This window comes from Martes martes (assembly GCF_963455335.1).
Source record: "Martes martes genome assembly, chromosome: 12".
NCBI lineage: Eukaryota > Metazoa > Chordata > Mammalia > Carnivora > Mustelidae > Martes > Martes martes.
The window spans coordinates 15632101-15659420 of NC_137900.1; the positions used below are offsets into that span (position 1 = coordinate 15632101).

Consider the following 27320-nt stretch of genomic DNA (forward strand, 5'->3'; position numbering starts at 1 on the left):
CCCCAAACTCCGCTTTCTAACACTTCCATTATCCTTTAAGAAGAAAGGCTTTCTTCAGAAACAAGCGATGTTTTCTCTGCTAATCAACCAGGGAGCAACTCTGACTTAACATTCCTAGACTTTCAAAATCTTGATGGAAAATAAAATATGTATGATGTGTATTTTTACATAGCACTTTCTGCAGGCATTTTCCAACATAACCGCTACACACCTGTCCTAAGTGTGTCGTCTCCAGGTTATGGACTAGTATGAGTTTGTAGATGGAAGCCCATTAGGCTTTTGTCTTCTACATTTTCAAAAGGAAAGAAAAGAACTGGTCCTCTCTCCCTCAAATATTTCTCAAGACATTACTTCTATGTCAATACAGCACACGCTGTATCCTGTTCTGTGTGAAGGCTAGTTATACATAAATCTTTATAATGAATAAGATTTTATTTATAAATAGAATGAATACGATTTTATAATAAGATTTCTTTTTTATTTATTCACTTATTTTATTTTTTTCATTTATTTTATTTATTCATTTTATAATGAATATGATTTATTCATAAATCTGTCTCCTGAGAGTTTCTGAACTCCTGGTCTTCATGCTCATCCTAAGCCAGCGCTGTAATTTACATGTGGCAGAGACTCAGTGAATGTCAAAAAATATATACGTCCATTTTAGAAGCTATTCCCATCTGAACTTCCTAAGCCACTTTTCTAAAAGTCTAACTCCTACTTATCCCATAGTTTACAAGGGTACTTATCAATTGTGGTACCTTGTGTTTTCTGTAGAGGTTGTTGTAGAGGGCTCTGAAACTTTTTCTCGTGTAGCTGCTGCGATATGCTCCACCGATGAGGTGCTCAATTACCAATCCAATGTCAATTAGTGTTATTCTGTAGCCTGAGAGAAGGGCATGCTGAAACAAAACCATGTAACGCGTTGTAACTTTCAGTTCCCGTTCTGTGTCTCCTTTGCCATCTGTTAGAACATAACCCCATCATCTGCAAAGAGGCGGACTCATACTTTTCAAGCATCTTTACAAACTGACCGATTCATGTGACCAACCACTGATACAGTCTTCTTGTTCAGGGGGAGGAAAAAAAACCTAGTCTTAATGTGTTTTTAATTTCACAGGTATCAAGTGCATGCTTATATCTGCTCATTCAATGCTCTTTTTTCTTTCTCCCATGCATACATACACTTTATACTAAAACACACTTAAATATAGTATAAAAGATTGTTTTTAACTGGAAATTATATAACTATTACAACAGAAGTAAAATCATTGGAGGATATTGCCAAAATGTGCCATTCTAATATACTGATTATTTTAAATAAAAGTTACTTGAGAGCCCATACAAGAAGGACACTCAGATCCTCCTCTGTTCCCCAAAAGCAGGAAATAACTCCCCCATGTGAATGGTACCATCCCTGTCCCAGGAGGTAAAGAGACATCCTTATCACCAGAGACGGGAAATTTAGAGCAGAGAAGGCTGTATAAGTGACCCTCGTTACTTTTTACTAATTTACTACCCCAATTGAAATTCTGTTTAGAATTCCTTACTAATTGAAGCTCCAATGTTAAGTTTTCTTTCTCTTGTCAATTCTTCACAGATTTATTGTCTCTTTGTCTGAAAAGTATAAAAATCCCCCGCCGTGGTCATTTCTTGAGGTCTCAATTTCATCATTGGGCCTCAATGTACACATAATAAAACTCTGTGATCTTTTTCTCCTGTTAATCTATCTCATGTAAAATTTAATTCTTAGGTTAGCTGGAAGAACCACAGACTGAGGAAAATTTCTTCCTCCCCTTCAATATACTGAATATAAGTGATTCAAAATTAACATTGGCCTAGAACTTCCATCTCTCTATTGAAATGGCTATAGCACTTTGCAGTGTGTTGACTACATCATACACAAAATGAGAATACGGAAGGAAGAAGAACAAACAGAAATAAGGGACATAGAATGACAGAACAAAATAAGATCAAAATATGAGGTTGTGCCAAAACAAATGTTATGGTTGGTTAGAGAGCTGAGTAGCAGATTTCTAAGTATGTGAGTCTTAGTCTAAATGAAGGTAACTGACCACTTAAAAACCTGCCTTACTACCTCTTCATAACCGTTACTTCTCAACTACCATTCACAGTACATTTTTTCATTAAGATATAACTGACATACAATATCCTATTACTTTCAGGTGTATATCATAGTGATTTAATATTTTTATACATTATGAAATGATCCCCATGATAAGTCTAGTTACTATCTGTTGCCATACAAAGTTATTACAATACTATTGACTATATTCCTTATGCTACCCATTACATCCCCATGACTTCTTTATTGTCTAACTGGGAGTTTATACCTCTTAATCTACCCCTTCACCTATTAAGGTTATCACATTGATTCATACAAGAATAAATGCAAATACATGCATAATTTACTTTTTTCAAGGAATACCAAAACTAATGCTCTTAGTTGCTACTAGTTAAAAGAATATTTAACCTATTCTATTCCTTTTTCTTCAGTTTACTGTAAAGGAATCAAAGTTCAAGGAAATAATCTAAGGAAAATAACCTTGATCTAGCATAAATCATGCAAACTAAATTTACATCAGCAGGGATACTTTTGCTTACTTCTAATTTGCCAACTAAATGTCTTCCTCTGTGGGCCTTTTACTCTGGCTCTCCCACCAAGTCAACACAGCCAGAATGCCCACACTCTCTCCATCAAGATATGACACTTCCAAGAAATGGGCAAGTACTTTTTTTTTTTTTTAAATATTTATTTATTTATTTATCTGTCAGAGAGAGAGAGAGAGAGAGAGAGAGCAAGCACAGGCAGACAGAGTGGCAGGCAGAGGCAGACGGAGAAGCAGGCTCCCTGCTGATCAAGGAGCCCGATGTGGGACTCCATCCCAGGACGCTGGGATCATGACCTGAGCCGAAGGCAACTGCTTAACCAACTGAGCTACCCAGGCGCCCCGGGCGAGTACTTTTAAAGTGTCCCATGGATGGAGTTTAATCATGGGGACAAAAAACATCTCTTCTAGTTTTCTGCAGATGTGAATAGAAGTTCTCAGTGATTAAAAGAGAAGCAATTAAAGCATAAGAGACTGTTAAAGGTTTAGTAATTAATAGAAGATGATTTGATTTTGTCCGATTTAACTCAAAGTTCAGTGAAAGCACCATGAGCAAAATATGAGCAAGGGTACCGAGTAGTAGGACTCATCCTGGCTCCCTAAAACAATGCTCAGACTCACAAAAGGAGGTAGGGCCCCAATCCATCACTCATAGTCAAAACAATAACAAAAAACAATGAAAATCACATATCAGTCCTCTAATTAACATGACAGGTCAAGGAAATGTCTTTATTTTCATCAAGTATTATTATCTTTGGAAATACTGTCGTATCATGTTGAGGTTAAGTTCTGATTGAAAGTTTTATATGTCCCTGATTCATATTTTATAAGAGAAAATAATTATTAGTTAATGCCACTTACTTGGTGGATCAAATCTTTAAAAATATAAAATAAATTACAAGTAAAAAAACTTAGTATGGTTTGGTGATGAAATGGCTCAGACTCCTAGGCAAAGAAGGTAGGTAACTCACTAGAAAATCCAAGTCGACATTTTATAAAGCAAAATCTGGCAACACCTCAATCACAGAGCTAAAACAATACACAAAGAAATTTGCACACATTCATAATTAGGTTACCTGTTTTACATCTCGGACAAGATGATGCAAGAGCATATTAGTGGGTCCTTGTTTCTATAATAAGGAAAGAAAAATTTATTCCTTTTAATTACCATATGCTAGGGGGAATATATTTTATTTCAGAATGCATAAACAACCCAGAATACTGAAAATTTTCTTCAACATCTTTAGTAATAAGGTTTACCTCAATTAATTATGTTATTTCTAGGAGAAGATATAATTAGATAGAAATATTTTTCAAAATAAGACGTTAAATGTGTGTGTGTGTGTGTGTGTGTGTGTGTGTGCGCACACATGTAGGTAGTAAAAACTTTATCAACTTCATTTTTTTAAGAGACAAAATAAGTTTTAACTCATAACTATCCTTTATCATATATAAACGACACCATTACAAACCCCATCACACAATTACATTCCATCAACAATTACTTACTGAACACTCTATGTTCAATTCAGCTTTTGAGGGAGGCAATGAAGAATGTAAGTTTTTAGAGTCTAATTGAAGAGAGGGGGGACTTACATGAAAAAATAATTACAAAGATGTGTGCTTGAAAAGAGTTGAAAAAAAAAAAACTGTACCATAAAAATAGATCACTGTAAACTGGAGTATTCAAAAAAAGCTTGAAGAGGGCTTTAAAGAAAGGATAAGATTCAAAGAACAAGGAAGGACATTGCAAGAAGGGCACTTGGCTTGAGCAATTAGTGCTTTTATAATGAGTAAGCTGGTCTGGTTTCAATAAAGGGTCTTCATAGGAAAGTTGCAGGAATAGAATTTTAACAGTGGCTGTAGGTTGAGATGCTTCCAACAATTCAATAAAAGCAATTTGTTCTTATTTACATCACTGGCTTTAATTGTGGTCTTCCTGTTGTGTTTTCTTAACTTGGTTTGTTTCTACTCTGTGTAATTAATTAAAATAAGAAACGCAGAAATGACCATAGGATAAAATGGATTTGGTAAGAATGTTTGTCCTCTGGTTGAGAAATCTGTCTCTAAACAATCTTTGTATGTCAATATTCAAGGAGACTTGAACATTCAATATTTAGCTTAAGCTAAATATTATGCTAATTAATAAATGAATCTTAAGGGAGGCGACTGATGGAATGTTCCAATACTCACTGTGTTATAGAGCTCCTCCAGTCGGGGGATGGTAAGAAAGCGATGGAGATTCACTCCATATTCTATTAAGAGCTTCACAAAATCCACTCGATCCATCACTAAGGCATCTAACATTGCTTGTTCCAGTGCACCAGCCTTCAGAAGGTAGAAATAAATAAGAGAGATAATTAAGAAAGTAACAACCATAAAATATAGTCTTACTAAGAAATGTTCAGGACCTGATGGAAGAAATAATAAAAAGTGAACTTGAAGGCATAAAAGATACTTGCAGAAGTAAATCCGTTCTTGTGCCAGAGACTGACAATTGTAAAGATCTCATTGCTTCCCACATTCTAAAAAAAATTCAAGGTTTCTTTTCTTATTCTTTTAACTTGGCATGTTTATATTTAGACTATACCCAGTTTCTAAACATATACAGGAAATTAAATACACTCATTTACTTCTACTCTGACCTAAAATTTCAGTAAAATTATCATTAAAGGATTTTTTAAAAGAAATGAATCCACAAAAACAAGGGGGTCCAGAGTGTCACATTCTGGAAGTTGGAAAGCAGACGGTCAAGTGGTAATTGACTTAACTGTCCCCCAGAAAACCAAAAGATGAAAGTCCCAGAAACAAACTAGAAAAAGCGGAGAACCAAACAAATCTATGCCACAGAATTCTGGCAGCTCCAGGATGAAAAAAATGTATACATACTGAATCCCTAATGTTGAAACCTTCCCATTCATCTCCCCCCATTTGACTTCCATTAACACTAGCAGCAAGGTTTTACCTTATCCAGGTATGGGATTAGAGGATTCTTTTCAGTAAAGGGACTAAGAGAAAAGGCAGGACTATGCTGTCATCTCAGGTCCCCCCAACAAATGGAGGCCACATCACTTCTCTGTGAAGCTCAAACCTACAGTTAAGTCTTACCTATAGGCTTCGAATTTCTAAAGAGCTTTCTCTCCTCTACTCTTAAATAAAAAGTCCAGAATAAACACACCACAAAACATTGATCAGTAAGACTCAGACAATGCAAGAAGAAGAAAACTTCGAAAGAACTATCATTAAATATCCTCAGTGAAATAAGATATTACATTCAGGATGCTTTAAAAAAAATTTTGCTCATAGAAATTAATAGTATGCTACCAGAAACCAAAAGCTCCATATAAGGCATGAAAATTAAAGCTGAAGAAATCAACAAAAGAAAAATACGGAAGATAAAAGGAAAAAGATAAGATTAGCGGAGCAGTCCTTAGATCCAACATTTAAATGCTATGAATTCCAGAAAGAGAACAGAGCAAACAGGAAGGTAATTTCCTAGCATGGAAACCCATAATTCCTAAGCGGAAAGCATGTGCCCAGCATAATGGATATAAAGACTCATAATAGCACACAGCATCGTGAAATCTCAAAACACTGGAAAGATATTTGTTTGAATTTCCAGAGAAGGGAAAAAAAAAAAAAATGGTCCAAACAAAAAATCAGAAATCTTGAATGCTAGCAGCTAACCATTCAAAATTCTTCAGGCAAATTAGTTCTGATCTTTAATTGAAATATATCCAAACATGTAAGTTCTCAAAATGTTTATTTTCATGTTTCCTTTCTCAGAAAGCTACTAAAGGATGCACCCCATTAAAATAAAGGAGTAAACCAGGGAAGAAGATGACACGGGATAAAGAAAGCGGGGTTTCTAACACAGGAGAGAGGCAAAGGGAATCTCCAATATGATGCCGGTAGATCTCAGGATGACAGCCCAAAATCAGGAACAGCAGGCAACCAGTCCAGATTGTAGCAGTGAGGACAGGACCACAGACAGAAATGTTGAGAGGACTCTAAAATGAATGAATCAGAAAACAGCAATATGACTTGCTATTTAAAACTATGGAGATTTATAAATGTCAATACAATCCAAAAATGTCAAAAATACTTTACTCTTATAATTAGCAGGGCAGGGAACTACTGTTATTTTAGTAGCCTTTTAGTACCATTAGATGTTTTAACTAATATGCATGTATTATACCTGGGGTATAGTCACAATTGCAATTTTTAAAAATGGAACGTTAATAGTGATTATCATTACCACTGTAAGTAACTTTCTTCTTTCTGCTCTTCTGTTTTCACTTATTTCTGTTGTGAGTACATATCACACTTTAATGCAAAAATAAGAAGAGCTTCAAGTTTTAAATAACAATATAAAAATACAGCCATATAAATAAATAAATAAAATATCATTCCATTCTGTCCTTCTCCCAACTTCATTTGCCAGTTTCAATTAGGCTGCAGAGCCTAAGGGGAAAAAAATGACTTTAGGGAGGCAAAGTTGATGAGAGAAATGTCTCAGGTATCTGTGGGCACCCAGCTACAGAGAAGCTACCTCCACACCCCTCCCAAACCAATCTATCTCTCCTCCAATTTCTTTTCTTTTGAGCTACCTGCCCCCAACAAGCCAACACAAAATATTTTTCCCAAATAACTTCATCTTCACTCTACCTTCCAATGTTGTCCATAAATCAGGATGTGTTTCTTGGCAATGTCCATTCTGTCCCAAGCCATTGCCAGATTTAATTGTTCTGATGCTGTTAAAGTTGTGCCTAGTTTAAAAGAAGGGATCATATATTTAATTTAAAATATCAACACACACAAAAAAAACAAGTTCCATGGAACGTGAAAAGAGGAAATGTGGAAGAGATGTAACCCTCTTCAGATACTCACCCTTGAGCAGAGCTGTTAGGATTGCTAAATCAAGATCTTGAGACTCCTCGGAATCGGCATCAAATATGGTAATCTGTAACAGTTGAAAAATAGGAAGCCATACATTTTGGGAACTAGTAAAGAAATGTTTTCAAAAAGTCCCCACAAAATGTGCTCTACAGCTAATGAGCTGAGAAAGTTGAGACTTAATATTCTTAATTACTCTCCCTTTTTACTTTACAGAAAACCTTTAAAATAGGGTAATGAAGAATTGTGAACACTCAGCGGGGGGGAAAAAACCCTCAAGAAATCCATGGGATTTCTTACATGGAATACAGGAAACACATGGTGACACATTACTACCCTGAATTTACCATGTGCAGGCTAGAATGAAAAGAAACTCAGTGTCAATTCCTAATAAAAAAGAAAAAAAATCATTCCTTTTGAAGAGATACCATAGGACATCCTTCTGCTCACCATAACTCAGAGACTAAGATTTTTGCTTGCTAATAAGGGATCAGTCTTCAAGGATTCATCATAAGACAAGTGAGGCAATTACAATGTGCCCAATGAACAAGTAGAACAAGCAGGACAGTCTTCAAAATGTACGCATTGTGAAGTGCATACTGCCTCCTGCCTCCTGCAAAGATACTAATTTTTGTAAGATAATAATTTTTGTAAGACAAATAAGGCTTTTGTTTATGACTGTAAAAGTGCCTGGTGGCTCGATTGATTGGTTGAGTGCCTGACTCTTGGTTTTGGCTCAGGTAACGATCTCAGGGTCTAAGATCAAGCCCTGTGTGGGGCTCTATGTTCAGCGCAGAGTCTGCTCACGATTCTCTCTCCCTCTGCCCACCCCTCCTCAAATAAATAAATAAAAAGAAAAAAAAGTTTGCCTGTTGTTAATGAATGTTAATGAATGTATCTGTTTAAGTAAAAATATGTTTTACACAGTAAAGGGAACTATTCAAGACAAAGAGCCATGTCTGGCAAGCCCAGATATTCCACTAACTAGCCAGTCTGAGGGAAACATCTTAAGGCCACTGAATCTCAGATTTCTTATCCACAAGGTAAGAAGAACCCACTCAATAATCTCCAAGGTCCCATAAAGGTAGAAAAACTATGCTGCCACAATTCAGGTATTGGTTCCCTCCAACTAACCACCCCACTATGTGCATGAATAAAATCAATTCTCAATTATGCAGGAGCTGAGGACCTAATTCCTTAGATGTGCAAACCCTTCTGCACCTACTCTAGTCCCCTCTTGATCATTATACCCTTCATTACTCTTTGATGATGGGGAGAAAAATAGAAGGGTGATCTCTTTAAGATGTCCGTTTCTTATTGATTTCTGTGGGAAGTATCAAATGTAGTAGACCATATACAGGATTTCAACTTTTAGCCCATGTATCTGTTTGACCATTCTGTAACTTCATGACTTGGGGCAAATCACTTAAATCCTCTAGGCTGCAGCTTTGGCATCTCTGAAACTGGAATGAACAATTACTGCCATACTGAACTCACTCATGGGGCCACTTCAAGGTGAAAAAAATATATTTGAAAAAAGTTGTTAACTGTAGACTGGCTGTTATTTTTGTTGTTATTGGGTCAACTGAAACTAAGTGTTTATCACTATGTTTAGCCATGCTTTCTCAAGCCTGAACTGGTTCATTTGTTTATTTTTGTGCTTGTTTATGTTTTTTGAGGCCAGGTGGTTAAGTATTACCAAAATCTTGAATGATGGGGTCTAGCCTTTGAAATCTGGAAAGATTGCTATGAATCATGACATATTGGTATATTTACCAGAATTGTTGGCTTCATCTCATCCAAGTCATTGATCAAAATTTTGATCAAAGTACCCTAAAAACCTAAAATCTTTTCCTGAATCTACATTATGTTCACAGCCCCCAGTTTGCAGCCTCCATTTTCTGTCCCAGAGTATAATCTCACACTTCCCATTGTTCACTGCATCCCCAAAGATCTCCTGCAGGATGTACTTGGGTGTTCTGATGCAGTCACCTAATCCAGCACACGGGACTTCACATGGAGCTGTTCTTTTACCCTCTGACAATGTTTAGGTGTGATCGTCACTAAATATGGTCATTTTTCTGTAATTACTGGTATCCTGAATTTTGTTGTTGTTGTTGTTTTCCTAACTGCAGTCTGGAATTTGACGCATTTTGGGGAGGTGGTCACAGGAGGGAATAAAAAGCCAAGTTTAGTCAACTCAAGGTCAAACTTCTACAGAGTTATATACAATCAAATTAAAATTAAAAACTCCTTATTGGGGGGGGGGCACCTGGTTGGCTCAGGTGGAAGAGCATTGATCTTGACCTCAAGACTCTTGACCTTGGGGTCATGAGTTCAAGTCCCATGTTGGTGTAGAGATTACTTGAAACTATAAATTTTTTTTTTTTTAAACTCCTTATTTTTAGGAGGAAGCAAGATGGTGGAGGAGTAGGAGACTGAAATAGCATTAGGTCCCAGGAGTTCAGCTAGATAGTTATCAAACCATTCCGAACACCTACAAACTCAACAGGAGATAGAAGAGCAGCAATTCTAGGAACAGAAAATCTACCACTTTCTAGAAGGTAGGACATGTGGAGAAGTGAATGTGAAGTGACAGGAGGATAAACCATGGGGGGAGGGCTGGCTCCTGGCAAGCAGTGGAACAGTGGAGCACAAAATCAGAACTTTTAGAAATCCACTCCACTGAGGGATGTTGCTTCAGTGGATAAGCGTGGGTGGAGCCCTCATGGGGACAGTGTGGTCTCAGGACCTGCAGGGTCACAGAAAGACCAGGGGTGTCTGAGTTTGGCAGAGCTCCCAGGTATTGCAATGGGGAAGCCAGCTACAGAGACAGAGCCAAGGAGTGGGTTCTCAGCTCAGGGTTACTTTAAGCCGTGATCCGAGGCACAGTCCAGCCACTGCTCTTCGAGCAAGGACCCCACAAGTGGCAGATCCAGAGAGACCCGCCCTCCATCCTCCACCAGGAGAAGTGGCATGCGAGCATGCAGCAGGAATCTGCTGGGTTTGGAGCCTTCAAACAGGGCCGTGCGCCAGAGATAGAAATGCTCCGTCACAGGCCGGGTGAGCACAGAGCATGGCCAGAGACAGGAGGGACTGACTCCTTTTCTCTGAGGGCACACTGAGGAAGAGGGCCCTGAGCACTCGGCTCTTCCAGGCCAGGGACTGGGAGGTTGCCATCTTCATTCCCGTCCTCCAAAGCTCTATGGAAGGCATTCAGGGAACAAAAGCTCCTGAGAGCGAACTCAAGCAGATTACTGAGCCCGGCCCCTGGCAAGGGTGGTGCCATTCCATCTCGGGCAAAGACATTTGAGAATCACTGCAACAGGCCCCTCTCCCAAAAGATCAGCAAGAACATCCAGCCATGACCAAGTTCACCAATCAACGAGGACTGTGGAAATCCAGAGCTAGGGGAAAGCAACACACAGAATTCATGGCTTTTTTCCCATGGTCTTTTAGTCCTGCTAAGTTAAATTTAAAAAATTTTTTTCTTATTCTATTTCCTTTTAACTTTTCCTCTTTCCTCTTTTAATGTTTTTTTTAACTATTATCAATACCTTTTAAAAACATATTTTAAAATTTTAATTGTTATAGTCATATTTTATCCCTTCATTGTATTTAATCTTTTTTTTTTGTATACATATAAGTTCTTTTTCTTTAAAATGCTGGCATACAATTTCTTCTAACAGATCGAAATATACCCTAAATCTAGCTCCAGACTGATCACATTCTCTCCTTTTTTTTCTTCTTTTTCCAACCAACTTATATCAATTTCTTTCTTAGAATCTTTTTAAATTTTCATCTTTACAATCATATTCTATCCCTTCATTGTGTTAACCCTTATTTTTATATGTATGTATATGTATAAATATGTATGTATAAATATTTATATATATGTGTGTGTGTGTGTGTGTGTGTGTATATATATATATATATATACACACACACACACACACACATTTTTTTTTCTTTCTTTAAAATTTTGGGAGGTAGTTTCTTCTAAGAGACCGGAATACATCTATTTGCCACTCTAATATATATATTTTTTCCCCTTTTATCTCCCTCTCGTTTCAGATCTCTTCTGATTTGGTTAGTGTATATCTTCCCGGGGTCTTTGCCAACCTTTTAGTATTTTATTCTCTCATTCATGTATTCTTATCTGGATAAAATGGCAAGGCAGAAAAACTCACCACAAAAAAAAAAAAAGAAAGAAAAGAACAAGAGGCAGTACTGATGGCTAGGGACCTAATCAATACAGATATTAGTAATGTTAGAACTAGAGTTCAGAATGACGATTATCACGGTGCTATCTGGGCTCAAAAAAGGCATGGAAAATATTAGAGAATCTTTTTCTGAAGAAATAAAAGAATTAAAATCTAACCAAGGTGAAATTTAAAAAAGCTAATAAAGAGGTGCAATCAAAAATGGAGGCTCTTACTGCTACAATAAATGAGAGAAGAGAGAATTAGTGTTATATAAAGCCAAATGATGGAGAATAAAGAAGCTGAGCAAAAGAGAGACAAACAACTACTGGACCACAGGGGAGAATGTGAGAGATAAGTGATACCATAAGATGAAACAGTATTAGAATAATTGGGAACCTAGAAAAAGAAAGAGCGAGAAGGGCAGAAGGTATATTGGAGCAAATTATAATAGAGAATTAGCCTAATATGAAAAAGGGAACAAGTATCAAAATCCAGGAGTCACAGAGAACCACCCTCAAAATCAATAAAAATAGGTCCACACCCCATCATCTCATACTTAAACTTACAAGTCTTAGTGACAAAGAGAAAATCCTGAAAGCAGCTCAGGACAAGAAATCTGTAACATACAATGGTACAAATAGTAGATTGAGAGCAGACTTATCCACAGAGACCTGGCAGGCCAGAAAGGACTGAGGACTGCCATGATATATTCAGAGCACTAAACAAGAAAAATATGCAGCCAAGACTACTATATCCAGTTAGGCTGTCACTGAAAATACAAGGAGAGATAAAAATCTTCCAGGACAAACAAAAACTAAAAGAACTTGCAAACACCACATCAGTCCTACAGGAAATATTGAAAGGGGTCCTCTAAGCAGAAAGAGAGCCTAAAAGTAACATATCAGAGAGGAACAGAGACAATATATAGTAAAAGTCAGCTTAGAGGCAATACAAGGGCACTAAATTAATATCTTTCAATAGTTACCCTAAATGTAAATGCCCCAATCAAAAGACACAGGGTGTCAGAATGGATAAAAAAACAAGATCCATCGATACGCTGTTTACAAGAAACTCATTTTAGACCCAAAGACACTTCCAGATTTAAAGTGAGGGGGTGGAAAGCAATTTACCATGCTAATGGACATCAAAACAAAGTTGGGGTGGCAATTCTTCTATCAGATAAATTAGATTTTATGCCAAAAGACTATAATAAGAGATGAGGAAGGACACTATATCATACTCAAAGGGTCTGTCCAACAAGAAGACCTAAAAATTTTAAGTATCTATGTCCATAACAAGGGAGCAGCCCATTATATAAACCAATTAATAACAAAATCAAAGAAACACATTGACAATAATACAATAATAATAGAGGACTTTAACACTCCCCTCACTGAAATGGACAGATCATCTAAGCAAAAGATCAGCAAGGAAATAAAGGCCTTAAATGACGCACTGGACCAGATGGACATCAGAGATATAGTCAGAACATTCCATCCCAAAGCAACAGAATACGCATTCTTCTCTAGTGCACATGGAAACTTCTCCAGAATCTATCCTGGGTCACAAATCAGGTGTCAACTGGTACCAAAAGACTGGGATCATTCCCTGCATATTTTCAGACCACAATGCTCTGAAGCTAGAACTCAATCACAAGAGGAAGTTGGAAAGAACTCAAATTCATGGAGGCTAAAGAGCATCTACTAAAGAATGAATGGGTCAACCAGAAAATTAAAGAAGAATTGAAAAAAATTCATGGAAACAAATAAAAATGAAAACAAAACTGTTCAAAATCTTTGGGACACAGCAGAGGTGGTCTTGAGAGGAAAGTATATAGCGATACAAGCCTTTCTCAAGAAACAAGAATGGTCTCAAGTACGCAACCTAACCCTACACCAAAAAGAGCTGGAAAAAGAAGAGCAAAGAAAGCCTAAACTCAGCAGGAGAAGAGAAATCATAAAGATCCAAGCAGAAATCAATGAAATACAAACCGAAAGAACAGTAAACAAATAAAAAAAATTAGGAGCTGGTTCTTTGAAAGAATTAATAAGATTGATAAACCCCTGGCCAGACTTATCAAAAAGAAAAGAGAAAGGACTCAAATAAATAAAATCATGAATGAAAGAGGAGAAATCACAACAAACACCAAAGAATACAAACAATAATAAGAACATATTATGATCAACCATATGCCAGCAAATTTGACGATCTGGAAGAAATGGATGCAATCCTAGAGATGTACTACCAAAACTGAACCAGGAAGAAATAGAAAACCTGAATAGACCCGTAAGCAGTAAGGAGATTGAAGCAGTCATCAAAAATCTCCCAACAAACAAGATCCCACGGCCAGACGGCTTCCCAGGGGAATTCTACCAAACATTTAAAGAAGAATTAATACGTATTCTCCCGAAACTGTTCCAAAAAATAGAAATGGAAGGGAAACTTCCAAACTCATTTTATGAGGCCAGCATTACCTTGATCCCAAAACCAGATAAAGACCCCATTTAAAAAGGAGAATTACAGGGCACCTGGGTGGCTCAGTGGGTTAAGCCTCTGCCTTCGGCTCAGGTCATGATCTCAAGGTCCTGGGATGGAGTCCCACATCACGCTCTCTGCTCAGCAGGGAGCCTGCTTCCTCCTCCCTCTCTCTCTCTCTCTCTCTCTCTCTCCGCCTGCCTCTCTGCCTACTTGTGATCTCTCTCTGTCGAATAAATTTAAAATAAATAAAAAATAAAAAATAAAAAGGAGAACTATAGATCAATGTCCTTGATGAACATGAATGCAAAAATTCTCACCAAAATACTAGTCAATAGGATCCAACAGTACATTAAAAGGATTATTCACCACGACCAAGTGGGATACGTTTCTGGGCTGCAAGGTTGGTTCAACATCCGCAAACCAATCAATGTGATACAATACATTAATAAAAGAAAGATCAAGAACCATATGATACTCTTGGGATGCCTGGGTGGTTCAGTTCGTTAAGCGGCTGCCTTCAGCCCAGGGTCCTGGGATCGAGTTCCACATCTGGCTCCTGGCTCAGCAGGGAGCCTGCTTCTCCCTCCCACTCTGCCTGCTGGTACTCTCCCTCTCTTTTAAATGAATAAATAAAATCTTTGAAAAACAAAAACAAAAACCCATATGACACTCTTAATAGATGCTAAAAAAGCATTTGACAAAGTACAGCATCCTTTCTTGATCAAAACTCTTCAAAGTGTAGGGACAGAGGGTACCTCAATATCATCAAAGCCATCTATGAAAATCCCACAGCAAATATCGTTCTCATTGGGGAAAAACTGAGAGCTTTCCCCCAAGGTCAGGAACACGGCAGAGATATCCACTACCACTGCTGCTATTCAGCATAGTACTAGAAGTCCTAGCCTCAGCAATGAGACAACAAAAAGATATAAAAGGCACCAAAATCAGCAAAGAAGAAGTCAAACTCTCACTCTTTGCAGATGATATGATATTTAATGTGGAAAACCCAAAGACTCCACTCCAAAACTTCTAGAACTCATACAGGAATTCAATAAAGTATCAGGATATAAAATCAATGCTCAGAAATCAGTTGCATTTCTATACATCCACAGAAAGACAGAAGAAAGAGAAATTAAGGAGTTGATCCCATTTACCATTGCACCCAAAACCATAAGATACCTAGGAATAAACCTAACCAAAGAGGCAAAGAATCTGTACTCAGAAAACTATAAAGTACTCATTAAAGAAATTGAGGAAGACACAAAGAAACATTCCATGCTCATGGAATAGAAGAACAAATATTGTGAAAATATCTATGCTACTTAAAGCAATCTACATGTTTGAGGTAATCCATATCAAAATACCATCAATTTTTTTCAAAAGAAATGGAACAAACAATCCTAAAATTTATATGGAACCAGAAAAGTCCCTGAATAGCCAGAGGAATGTTGAGAAAGAAAGCCAAAGTTGGTGGCATCACAATTACAGACTTCAAGCTCTATTACAAAGCTGTCATCATCAAGACAGTATGGGATTAGCACAAAAACAGACACATAGATCGATGGAACAGAATAGAGAGCCCAGAAATAGATCCTCAACTCTACGGTTAACTAATCTTTGACAAAGCAGGAAAGAACATCCAATGGCAAAAAGACAGTCTCTTCAACAAATGGTGTTGGGAAAATTGGACAGCCACATGCAGAAAAATGAAACCGGACCATTTCCTTACACCACACACAAAAATAGACCCAAAATGGATGAAAGACCACAATGTGAGAAAGGAATCCATCCAAACCCTTGAGGAGAACACAGGCAGCAACCTCTTCTGCCTCAGCTGCTACAACTTCTTCCTAGAAACATTGCCAAAGGCAAGGGAAACAAGGGAAAAAAGGAACTATTGGGACTTCATCAAGATTGAAAGCTTTTGCACAGCAAAGGAAACAGCCAACAAAACCAAAAGACAACTGACAGAATGGGAGAAGACATTTGCAAACAACATATCAGATAAAGGACTAGTATCCAAAATCTATAAAGAACTTATCAAACTCAACACTCAAAGAACAAATAATCCAATCAAGAAATGGGCAGAGGACATGAACAGACATTTCTGCAAAGAAGACATCTAGATGGCCAACAGACACATGAAAAAGTGCTCAACGTCACCCGGCATCAGGGAAATACAAATCAAAATCACAGTGAGATACCACCCCATACCAGTCAGAATAGCTAAAATTAACAAGTCAGGAAACAATAGGTGTTGGTGAGGATGCAGAGAAAGGGGAACCCTCCTACACTGTTGGTGGGAATGCAAGCTGGTGCAGCCGCTCTGGAAAACAGTATGGAGGTTCCTCAAAAAGTTAGAAGTAGAACTACCCTAAGACCCAGCAATCACATTACTGGGTATTTATCCTACAGATACAAATGTAGTGATCCGAAGTGGCACGCGTACCTGAATGTTTACAGTAGCAATGTCCACAATAGCCAAACTATGGAAAGAACCTAGATGTCCATCAACAGATGACTGGATAGAGAAGATGTGGTATATATATACAATGGAATACTATGGGGCCATCAAAAGAAATGAAATCATGCCATTTGCAATGATGTGGATGGAACTAGAGGGTATTATGCTGAGTGAAATAAGTCAATCAGAGCAAGACAGTTATATGATCTCCCTGATATGAGGAATTTGAGAGGCAGGACAGAGGGGTTGTGGGGGGTAGGGAAGGAAAAAATGAAACAAGATGGGAGCGGGAGGGAGACAAACCATAAGAGACTCTTAATCTCAGGAAACTGAGGGTTGCTGGGGGGATGAGGGGGAGGGATAGGGTGGCTGGTTTATGGACATTGGGAGGGTATGTGCTATGGTGAGTGCTGTGAAATGTGTAAGCCTGACGATTCCCAGACCTGTAACCCTGGGACAAATAATACATTATATGTTAATAAAAATAATTTTAAAAAATTAATTAAAAATTTAAAAGTCCTTATTTTTAAAAGTTGTGGAAACAGATATTATGATCGATGCAAATTATCAGTTTTAAAGTCGTTTGAGTTATCAACTCTTCATACTCACAGAATCTCTGTGCACCATACACTCCATTAGAATTTGAAAAAGGTGCTTGGACTGTTTATGACTAAAGTTGAAAGTGTTCTGAATCATGCAGATGATCTCCTCCTTCACCTGAGGACGCAGGGCCCTGGGAGAGAGAGAAAAGGTCACGACTTGGCACAATGCAGAGAAGGGAATAAGCCAGTAACTTCAGGGCAGGAGCACCTGTGGGTCCCCTCTGAATGAGAAGCTTTCCATGGACACTTCTGCTCTGAGAGCAAGTGGGCAGGAAGTAGAGGGAAGGAAGGTACCAGGGGAGGGTGAATTTGAAAGCGAGCAAGGACAGATCTGCCATGATCCTGGAAAGAATGCACTCTGGGGCAAGGTTCCTGAGCTGACAGAGTTCCAATACATGTATACTTAAGTAAATTGGTGGGGTCGATATTTTAGTTCATAGGCATTATATTTACTTACACAGGAAAAAGACCACACTTTTGAAATTGGAAATACCACACTAGATATAGGGATAGCTAGAAAAAAATTTTTTTTTCATTTGAAAAGGCTAAAAAATTAAAACCTTAGGGCACCTGGGTGGCTCAGGCGGTTAAGCATCTACTTTCAGCTCAAGTCATGATCCCAAGCTCCTGGGATCAAGTCCCACATGGGGCTCCCTGCCCAGCAGGGAGTCTGCTTCTCCTTCACCCCTGCCCGTACTCTCTCTCTCTCTCTCTCTCTCTCTCTTCCTTTCTCTCTCAAATAAATAAATAAATAAATAAAATCTTTCTTTCTTTCTTTTTTAAAGAATTAAAACCTTAAATAAAAAGAACATATTTTAATGCCGGGAAGCTGATTTCCCCAGTTCCTCTGTTCTTACTAATGACAAATGAACCTAAAAGGTGATCTGGGGCCCACACTGGTCTCACTCCCTGCAGGGTTTTTTCAACTTTATGGAGCACCTGCAGGAACACCCCCTCCCTCACTCCCCTGTGGAAGTGCTCCCTCACCCCCCACCCCGACCCACCGCAAGGTTCAAGAGCCCCTGAGAGAAGCAGGCCATTCTTCAGCGAAAGAAACAGCAACTTGTATCAGTGAAGAGCATTTGGGCATTAATCCATACATATAAAAATCACTGAAAAATTAATTCCAGTCTTATCTCTGTCCCCTCCGGGATATGTGGCCCACCCAAACACAGAGCTTCAGGAACCAAAATGGACGAATAAATAGTTACTGTGGTTTGACAGCCGAGGAGTCAATAACTCACCCTTCATCGGCTAGGTGTTTGTGGGTGAAGGCCAGGAGGTCGGCGGCCCTGCCCGTGCCGTCACACACCACCACGGGATCTTTGTCCCTCACGGTCTCCCACACGGCGAGGATGACGTTGGGACCTCCTTCCACCACCAGCCCCACCACGGGCACACCTTGTCTTGAACCTATTTCAGAGGATAAATAATAACAAAAGTGTTACAGAGAAACCTTACGCTGGCCAATCATCAGTTTTGCTTTCCTGGACACAAGTCTTTCAGTCACTCCAGATACCTGCTACCCTCAGTCACTCCAGATACCTGCTACCTGCACTCACCTTCTTCCTTCCTTGACTCACTCAGGCTTCCCTAGTTCAAGACCAAGCCAGAAGCTTGCACTTTCCATAAAGTTGCAGAAATATGGTGAGGGCATCTTCAAGCTTTTCCCCGTTAAAAAGGTAGCTAAATGTTTTCACTAATTAAAAAAAAATTTTTTTTAAGTAGTCTTCAAGAAATCTCTATTTTTCATTGTGGAAAACTTCAAACATGTCTTTAAAAAAAGAAAAAACCAGAATGATATAATGGATTCCAATGTAGCTATCACTCACCTCCAAAAATGATCAACCTTTTGCCAATTTAATCAACTTCTAAGAATGATTCTTTCTAAGAACAAGATGGGATGGGTAACTCTTTTAAAGAAAAGATACTAGGTGAAAAAATGTTACAGAATGAAATATATAGTATATATTTATATATATATATAATATATATATATTAAATATAGTATTTTATATTTTTAAACCCACATACATGAATATATATTTATAAATGTTTGCATTATATATATTTCTGTGTATACTTATACAATATGTATAAGCGTATATGTGTGTATAAATGTATGTTTATTATATATACATATCCATATATACATTTACATATGCACTTATTATATATATACATACATATATACATTTTTATATATCCATATACCCATTGTGTATATATGTATATAAATATACATATTTGTATATATATACATATCTGCATTATATATATATAATATATATATAAAACCAGAAAACTCTGGAAGTGTACACATCAAACTTAATAATGGAGAAGGGAGGGAAGGATTTGGAGAAACATTCAAAAGGGACTTTATTCTATAGACTTATTTAACTTCTACACAGCACATGCATCGATATATTTAAATCATTATTTTTTATTTTTCAATAGCAGAAAAATCAGCAGGCAATATCACACTCACACCTGGGCATCAGAGGATGTTATCCTGGGCCCCAAGTTTAACAGGCCCTCCTCTAGCCACGCCCCTCCCCTCACAGTGAAGAGTCTACAGGACCAACGTTCGAGGGAAGCCTATGCCCTCTTCCCTATTTACCAGAGTGCCCTAGACCCCCAAATTCCTGCTTTTAGGGGCTGCCAGAGCCTCTGCTCCAGATACGTCCTCCCACAGGACATACCTGCCCATGACTCTGGGGCACAGGGGAGAGGTGGGGAGAGCTTGGACATATAGGCTGCAGTGTGCAGGTAAGCATGTGTGTGAAGCCCTTGGCACAGAGGGATGGAGCCAAGGGCAGAAAGAGAAGCAGAGAGCAGGCTGTATGGAGGCTGGGGAGACAGTCCCGGCTCTGGCTCAGAACTCCCAAATTTCCAAGTTGCTGAACTCAGACCTGGCCTTCCAGCTATATGGACAAATGTAAAAGGATAAAACATCATACAGTTTGTTAGCTTGATTTAAAGCTTTTAAATATTCTGACATAGAGTATGTGGGCTTTCCTGTGTACCCTGTCCTGGACTCCACAAATGTCTGGCGGGGGAGGGAGCTGGGGGTAAGGGAGGTGCCTTAGCAGGTGTCCAAACGCAGAATTCAGTCTGCTTAATTGCTCTGAGATTCTACTTCTTTTCCTCTTCCGTATACTTCTACCTCATTATTTTCTCCCTGTCACTAAAAAGTGAATCTAAGATCTATCAATTGATAGTCATGGGATTCCTCTAATAATACAGTCTTATAAAAGCTAAATGAGATGAAGAAAATGATACTTAACACAAAAAAGTACTAGAAGAAAATTCAAATAAATATTCCATTAATCATAAATTATTGACATGGATGGAAAAAACTTTTGTAAGAGAATCTCTTATACCCTATGTAACGAAATACTACACAGCCATTAAAAATGTTTTAAACTACGCTTGCTGATGTGGAAATGTATCCATGCGGAGGGGAAGACTACAAAAGAAGCATGGATATTATACAAACCTAGTGTTCATTTAAAAAAAATATTGCTTTGTGGGTGTGTAGAAAATTTCTGAAAGCATATATATGAAAAAGTTGACAATGGTTAGGGTTTTTTTGTGAAATTATGGAAAACCCTTCCTTCTACTATGTGCTGTCTTTGCTTTACCAGAATATGAGAGTATATAGCACTTTTATCATCACAAAAGAATAAGGGTAAAGAGGGAATTCAATTTCTATTAGGTATGTCTTTCTAGAAGCGATAACTAATTCCCACAAAACTAAAAATATTTGTGATTGTTTTCTACAAGAAGGATCTTACTGATGCTACTAATTAAATTTGTTTAAAAAAAAAGAAAAAAAAATGTCAAGTTCTTGCTGAAAAATCTTACTAGGGAGCTCCCTCTACCCTTGGACCCCAGGATTAGGCAGGAATATGATATCATGGCTCCAGATTAAAAGCTCCTAGGATGGACATCCCAGGAAAGCACTCTCCCCCACTGAGAGTTGGATTGCGAAGAGATACAGAGGCACCTGATTCTATGCTTTCTATCCTCAGGGGCTTAGGAACTGACAATGGCCACATTTCAAATGGCGAAACCCAGGAATTCCTATAGCAACTCTACGATGTCAGGGTTTGGGGGGTCTTTTTTTTGTAAGTACTCTTGGCCAGTACCAAGGGTTTTCCAGGGACTCCAAGAAGTCCAGCTGAAAAGAAATGAAAGAAATCAACAAAATATTTGAGTCTTTTCCATCCAAATAAATCCTTTTTAAACAGTACAAATATGGTGGAAAGCCTCCCTAGTGAGCATGGTGGGCATGAAGACCAGCTTTGATATATAAGAATTTTGGGTCTGTTGGGGGCTTTTCTTTCCTTCCTTTCTTCTCCTCCTCCTCCTCCTTCTTCTCTCTCCTTCCTTTCTTCCTTTCCTATGTGTGTGCATGTAGGTGTCTTTTAACTGTTTTTGCTCCTTCCTATTGGTTCTCCTTAGAAAAATAATTGTTACCAATCCACCGGAATGGACTACACATTCTTTTACACACAAAGTAAAACTCTCCAAATAAGTCCCAAGTTTCAAGATCTTTGAAAGTAGAAATGTTACTTGATGCTATGTGGAAGCTTCAGGTTGTATGCACAAATGGAGAATCAGCAGGGAATAAGAAAGACAAGACTTTGCTCTCTGGGGGCACACATCATGACGCTGTACGAAACCCCTAAGCAATTTCGGTGGTGGGCATGGGTCAACAGAGGCAACAGGACATTTCAGGTAATTGAGAGTCCAGACCCCGAGGGAGCCTTCCTGCAGACACTCTTCTTCAGGCCAGTCTCTCACCTCCTCTTCTCTGCTCTGTGGCTCTCCTTTCCCCGGACCCACACCCACTCCACAGAGGACCACATGCCTGATCCCCTCTCCCCTTTGCTTACCTAAATGAGCCTCCTACCTTCATTAACACTAAGCTCTAAGTGACTGGCAACAATTCCCAGGGTCCCTCCCACAACTACCCCCCCATCCCCACCCCACCACCGCAAACAAGATTACACCCATATTAAAGGAGGATAAAAGGAAAGAAAGAAACAGACATTTATTGAGGGCGTACTATGCAACCAACACTATTGCAGGAACAGCAAGCATACATTATCTCAATTAATTCTCACAACAAAAGGCAGACAGTTCCCTCCCTTTTATATTAAGAACACTATTTAACAGATGGGAACTCCCTTGGCCAAGATCATAGATAGTAGATGACACAGCTTTGATCTATCTGACCTCCTACATTCCGCTGCCTCAAAAAGATCAAGGTTAAAAACTCAAAGGACATTCAGCATTTAAGGCCAAAGTCCAAGACCAAAGAGGACTTGAGCCTCCCTAGGGCCTTGGCTCCCTGGTCTTCTGCCCCAACAGTGGGGAGATTTTGTGGAAGATTTAACTCATGGATAGAGGCAGAAGCCCACTTTCTGCTGCCTTGAACAAGAAGTCTCCATTTCTCAGGCAGCACCTACCTTTCCACCTCTCCACCCAAAGATGTTTGCTGATTCTGGCCCTCTCCCCCCTTCTCCCTCCTACAGATACTACTATTAAAAGAGAGACAATAGGTCCAAAATAGAGTCACTTGTGCTAAGCTCCACATCAGCAAACCAAGACATAATACTCAACTTAATTGCAGTTGCAACCTCTCCCAGGAATGTAACCTTTAACCAGTCCATCTGGAATTATCTGGTTGGCACTAGTGAGGTCATCTGCCCGGTAGGACCCCCACGCCCACCCCACCTTCCCCCAAAGGAAGGTGACCTTGCCCAAAACAATCCACTCCTTGTTAGAAGAACTCCCTTGCCACACCTCCTTCTGCCTATAAAAGTCTTCCACTCTGCCCTGCTCCTTGGAATTCCTCTCCACCTGCCAGATGGGATGCGGCCCAACTGATGAATCACTGAAGAAGGCTAGTAAGATCTTTCAATTTACTCAACTGACTTTTGTTTTTTTTAAACACAACCAAAATGGCCATCTCGAAGCATCGTGGAAGCAGCACACAACACTGAAACCTTCATAGGTCCAATTTCTAAAAGCCCTGTCTGGTTTTAATGCTTTCCTATCTGGGGCATGCCACCATATGTGAAATGCCATCTTCCCTGATGGTCCAACTCATACCTGCACTCTTCCCAGGCCAGTCTCCTTCCTGCTCTTCAGTCATTCCCATCCTGATGTCAATACCTTCCCCACCACACACACAACCATCCTCCACCCATCCCGCCCTATGGACAACTGGAGGCTATGCTAAAGTCTCCACTGTTCCAGAAAACCTCTCCTGACTGTGCCGTCCCCCAAGACTTCTTCCTCTCTCTCCTGTCACCCACAATTCCACGTTCCTGCTTCCTTCTGGCTATGGGTTCACGTATGTTAATTTAAGGCAGGGAGGAGCTTGGACCTCTCTACTCTGTACGGATGACAAAGGAATGCCTCTCTCCATAGCACCCCCAAGCCAGGCCCTGGTGGCTGAGCCTCTCTGGTACTCACGACTGTGTATTTTCTGCAGAGACAGGTACTTTTCCAGGTTCCTCCTGAGCTTCATCTCATTTCCATACTTGCCCACAGTCCCATCATCGGACAAGATGAAGTGGGAATGCATGCTGTTGAGTGTGGTGAGCTTGCTGAGGGGGTTGCCCAGAGTCTGGTACAGGCACACTACCTGGAAGAGAGGGAAGATATGAGGGAAGGTCAGAGAAGGACCTTGACTCTGACCCCAGAATATAATTTCCCAATAAAAGCAACCAGCCATTCTTAAGGAGCAAAAAAATATGCACCATTAGCCTGAAACTTTTTTTTATACTAAAACACAAGGAAGCCATGAAAAACAACTAGAATCGTGTTAAGAGGACTCAGGAGACAACTTGAAAAGTTTCCACTAGCCAAAATGGGATAGTTCGAGCATAATTGAGAGTAATAACTAGAATAGATGAATTGAAACATATTTAATATTCGGTATGTTTCAATTCATGAACCAAAAAAATCTCACTGTTCACCTTGAAGAATGAGAGATAATGAATCATTGCTTTGAAAACTGGAAGATAAAGAATCAAGCATTCTGCCTTTTCCCATACAACTGTACCACAAGGTAAACCAAATCGTTGATGAGAAAATGTTTCTCTTTATAGTGTTTAGCTAATAAATAAAGAACACTATAATTAAATATCAGCATTTGCAACTCAGTTGAGATCATGAATCTACGCAAGGACATCATAAAAAGAAAGACGATCATAAGTTACAAGGAAAGGACCCATCTCTTATGGCATAAACTCGCATAGAATAACTTGTATTTGATCATACCTCTGGATCAAACTACCAATTTATAGGAAAAACAAGAGACAGAGAAATATATTAAATATATTATATATTTTAATATATAAATATATTAAACCCTACTATATAAATATATATATTAAACCCTACTATGTATATTAAATATATTAAATATATTATATTAATATATTATTATATTAAACCAATATATTTAATATATTAAATATATTAATATCTTATATATTTAATATATTAAATATGTTTATATATTAAAATATATATTTTAAATATATATATAAAATATATTAATATATTAAACCCTACTATATTAAATATATTAAACCCTACTATAACAGGCTAAATTTGTAAAATGCAAACTATGGGAAATTCTTCAGGAAAAATGACCTAGTTCTTTAACAAATAAACTGCACCAAAAAAAAAAAAAAAAAAAGAGAGAGAGAGAGAAGGAGGGACAATCCATAGGTTAAAAATGACTTTGAGGCACCTGGGTGGCTCAGCCAGCTGAAATCCAACTCTTGATTTCAGCTCAGATCATGATCTCAGGGTTGTGAGATCAGCCCTGCATCAGGCTTCACGCTAGGCATGGAGCCTGCTTGGGATTCCCTCTCTCCTCAGCTCCTCTTCCTCTCCTTCTCTAACAACAATAAAAAAAAAGACTGAAAGTGACTCAAGAGACACCTCAACCCATCACAATACAGGAAACTTTTCTGGATAATGAAATCAAATGACTAGGGCACCTGGGTGGCTCAGTCGGTTAAACATCTGCCTTCAGCTCAGGTGTTGGGATCAACCCAGGTGACGGGCTCCCTGCTCAGCACGGACTCTACTGCTCCCTCTGCCCCTCCCTCCTTACTTGTGCTCTCTCTCTTTCTCCATCTCTCACTCCCTCAAATAAATAAATCTTTTTAAAAAAGAATTAAACACAATCACAACACTGAAAATAGACCGGCTATTTGTTGATGTTTAGGAATTAATTTTTAATTTTTTAGGTATGAAAATTTAGGCAATGTGGTTATATATTTTAGGTTATATATATATATATTTTATTTTATATTTATACATTTATTTTATATTTAGGTTATATATATTTTTTAGGTATGAAAATTTAGACAATGTGGTTATATATTTTTAATTGTCCATGTATTTCAGAAATATCTACTTATTGGTATTTAGAAATAGCAAAGTATTGGTAAATTTATTGCTAAATTAGAAATACTGGTTAAAATACTTACCAGAGATATTATGTGATGTCTGGAATTTGCTTCAAAATATTGGAGTGAAGAGGTGGGAAATAGATAAAGGGAGAGATGAGACAAAATTGTCTCTAATCTCATAACTGCTGAAGCTGGGAGATGGGTACATAGGATTTCATTATTTTAATTTCTCTACTCCTTAATGTGTGTTAAATTTTCCAAAATGGAAGTTAAACCATACACATGTCTATGGTAATTGACATAGAGAAGTAACTGTTAAATAGTTAATCCAAAGAATAATTCACAAAACAAATAAAAATAAAAAAACAGATTTACATTGGTGGGTTTCTGTTACTACTTTTTTTATATAAATTTTTTTTATTATTCATACATACACATATGTAGAAAAAATTCTATACACCAAGATATTAATAGTGGTTATCTTTCTTCTTCATACCTTTGGTAATACCTATAATTTTCATCAAAAATATACACTATTCTTATACACAGACTTAGACAAGTCTGTTCCTTATTGGAAAAAAAAAAAAAACAAGATCAAAGAACCGATACACAGGAATGAATAAAGCAGATAGTATTACAAGATAAAGAAAGAGAAGGGTCAGTTCACGAACGGTCCTTGTTTTATCAGACACACACCACTACAAGAAACTCGACTATTACTCTCAACAAGACAGGAGCCATTGAAGGGTCTTTCATAGGGGAATAGCACAATCTGATTTATATTTTAGAAGAATCATTTTGGCTACTATATTGAGATTAGATGACAAGAAGTGAGAAGGACAAGAGAAAAGAAGGCTTATTACTACAATGACCCAGGGGACAGATAATGGTGGTTTGGACCTGCTCGGTAACAGTGGGGGTAATGAAAAGAGGTCAGATTCCAGATATATTTTATATTTAAAGTGAAGCTGAGATAATTTACTGATGGATTAGGTCTGAGGTATTGAGACAGAGATCATTCCAGGATTAGTCCAAGGTTTTTGGCTTGAATAACTACAAGGATAAGATCATCATTTTCTAAGATAGGGAGAGTAGGAAGACAAAAGTTGGTTTGGAGTATACTACATTGAGATGCCTTTTAGAAACCCAGGTATAGCGCTGAGTTGGCAGTTAGATACACATTCGTTGCCTTTTGTTGTGAACGGGATGTCCACTTACGTCTTTTCCAATAAGATCTCTCTGGTTCTCAATGACGCCCCAAGGAGGGATTCCAACTGTCCAGATTTTTCTCAAGGACTGGAAGGAATGGGCTCTCAGGGCATCCCCAACATGTTTGGACACACCTATGAACAACAGAGGTCAAACTTTAACATGCAAATCATGCAAAACACTGGTGTGACTGCTGGAAAGCGACAAATGGGCATGGGTATATGCAAAGGACCATTCTCAGGGAAAGTCGCTGGGGCAGTGAAATGAATTTCTGATATCCTGGCTTCCTGTACTCTCTTTGAACACCTCTTTCTCCTATCACTCACCTCTTTACCTAAACAATTTTCCTCTCCCTTTGGGCAATTTTTGCTTACAACCTCAGTCCTGCC

General features: G+C 38.3%; 1 protein-coding gene across 1 annotated transcript in view; it reads right to left on the reverse strand.

The window, feature by feature from the left end:
- TRPM6 (transient receptor potential cation channel subfamily M member 6) overlaps positions 1 to 27320 on the reverse strand; it is a gene marked incomplete at its 5' end in the record, with an annotated part of 138637 nt that overhangs the window by 74281 nt on the left and 37036 nt on the right. The window contains 9 exon segments of the mRNA XM_080820331.1: positions 762 to 902; positions 3707 to 3760; positions 4824 to 4958; positions 7299 to 7399; positions 7521 to 7593; positions 17283 to 17406; positions 18520 to 18688; positions 23765 to 23936; positions 26941 to 27065. Of these exon segments, the coding sequence (XP_080676457.1) occupies positions 762 to 902; positions 3707 to 3760; positions 4824 to 4958; positions 7299 to 7399; positions 7521 to 7593; positions 17283 to 17406; positions 18520 to 18688; positions 23765 to 23936; positions 26941 to 27065 (1094 nt within the window).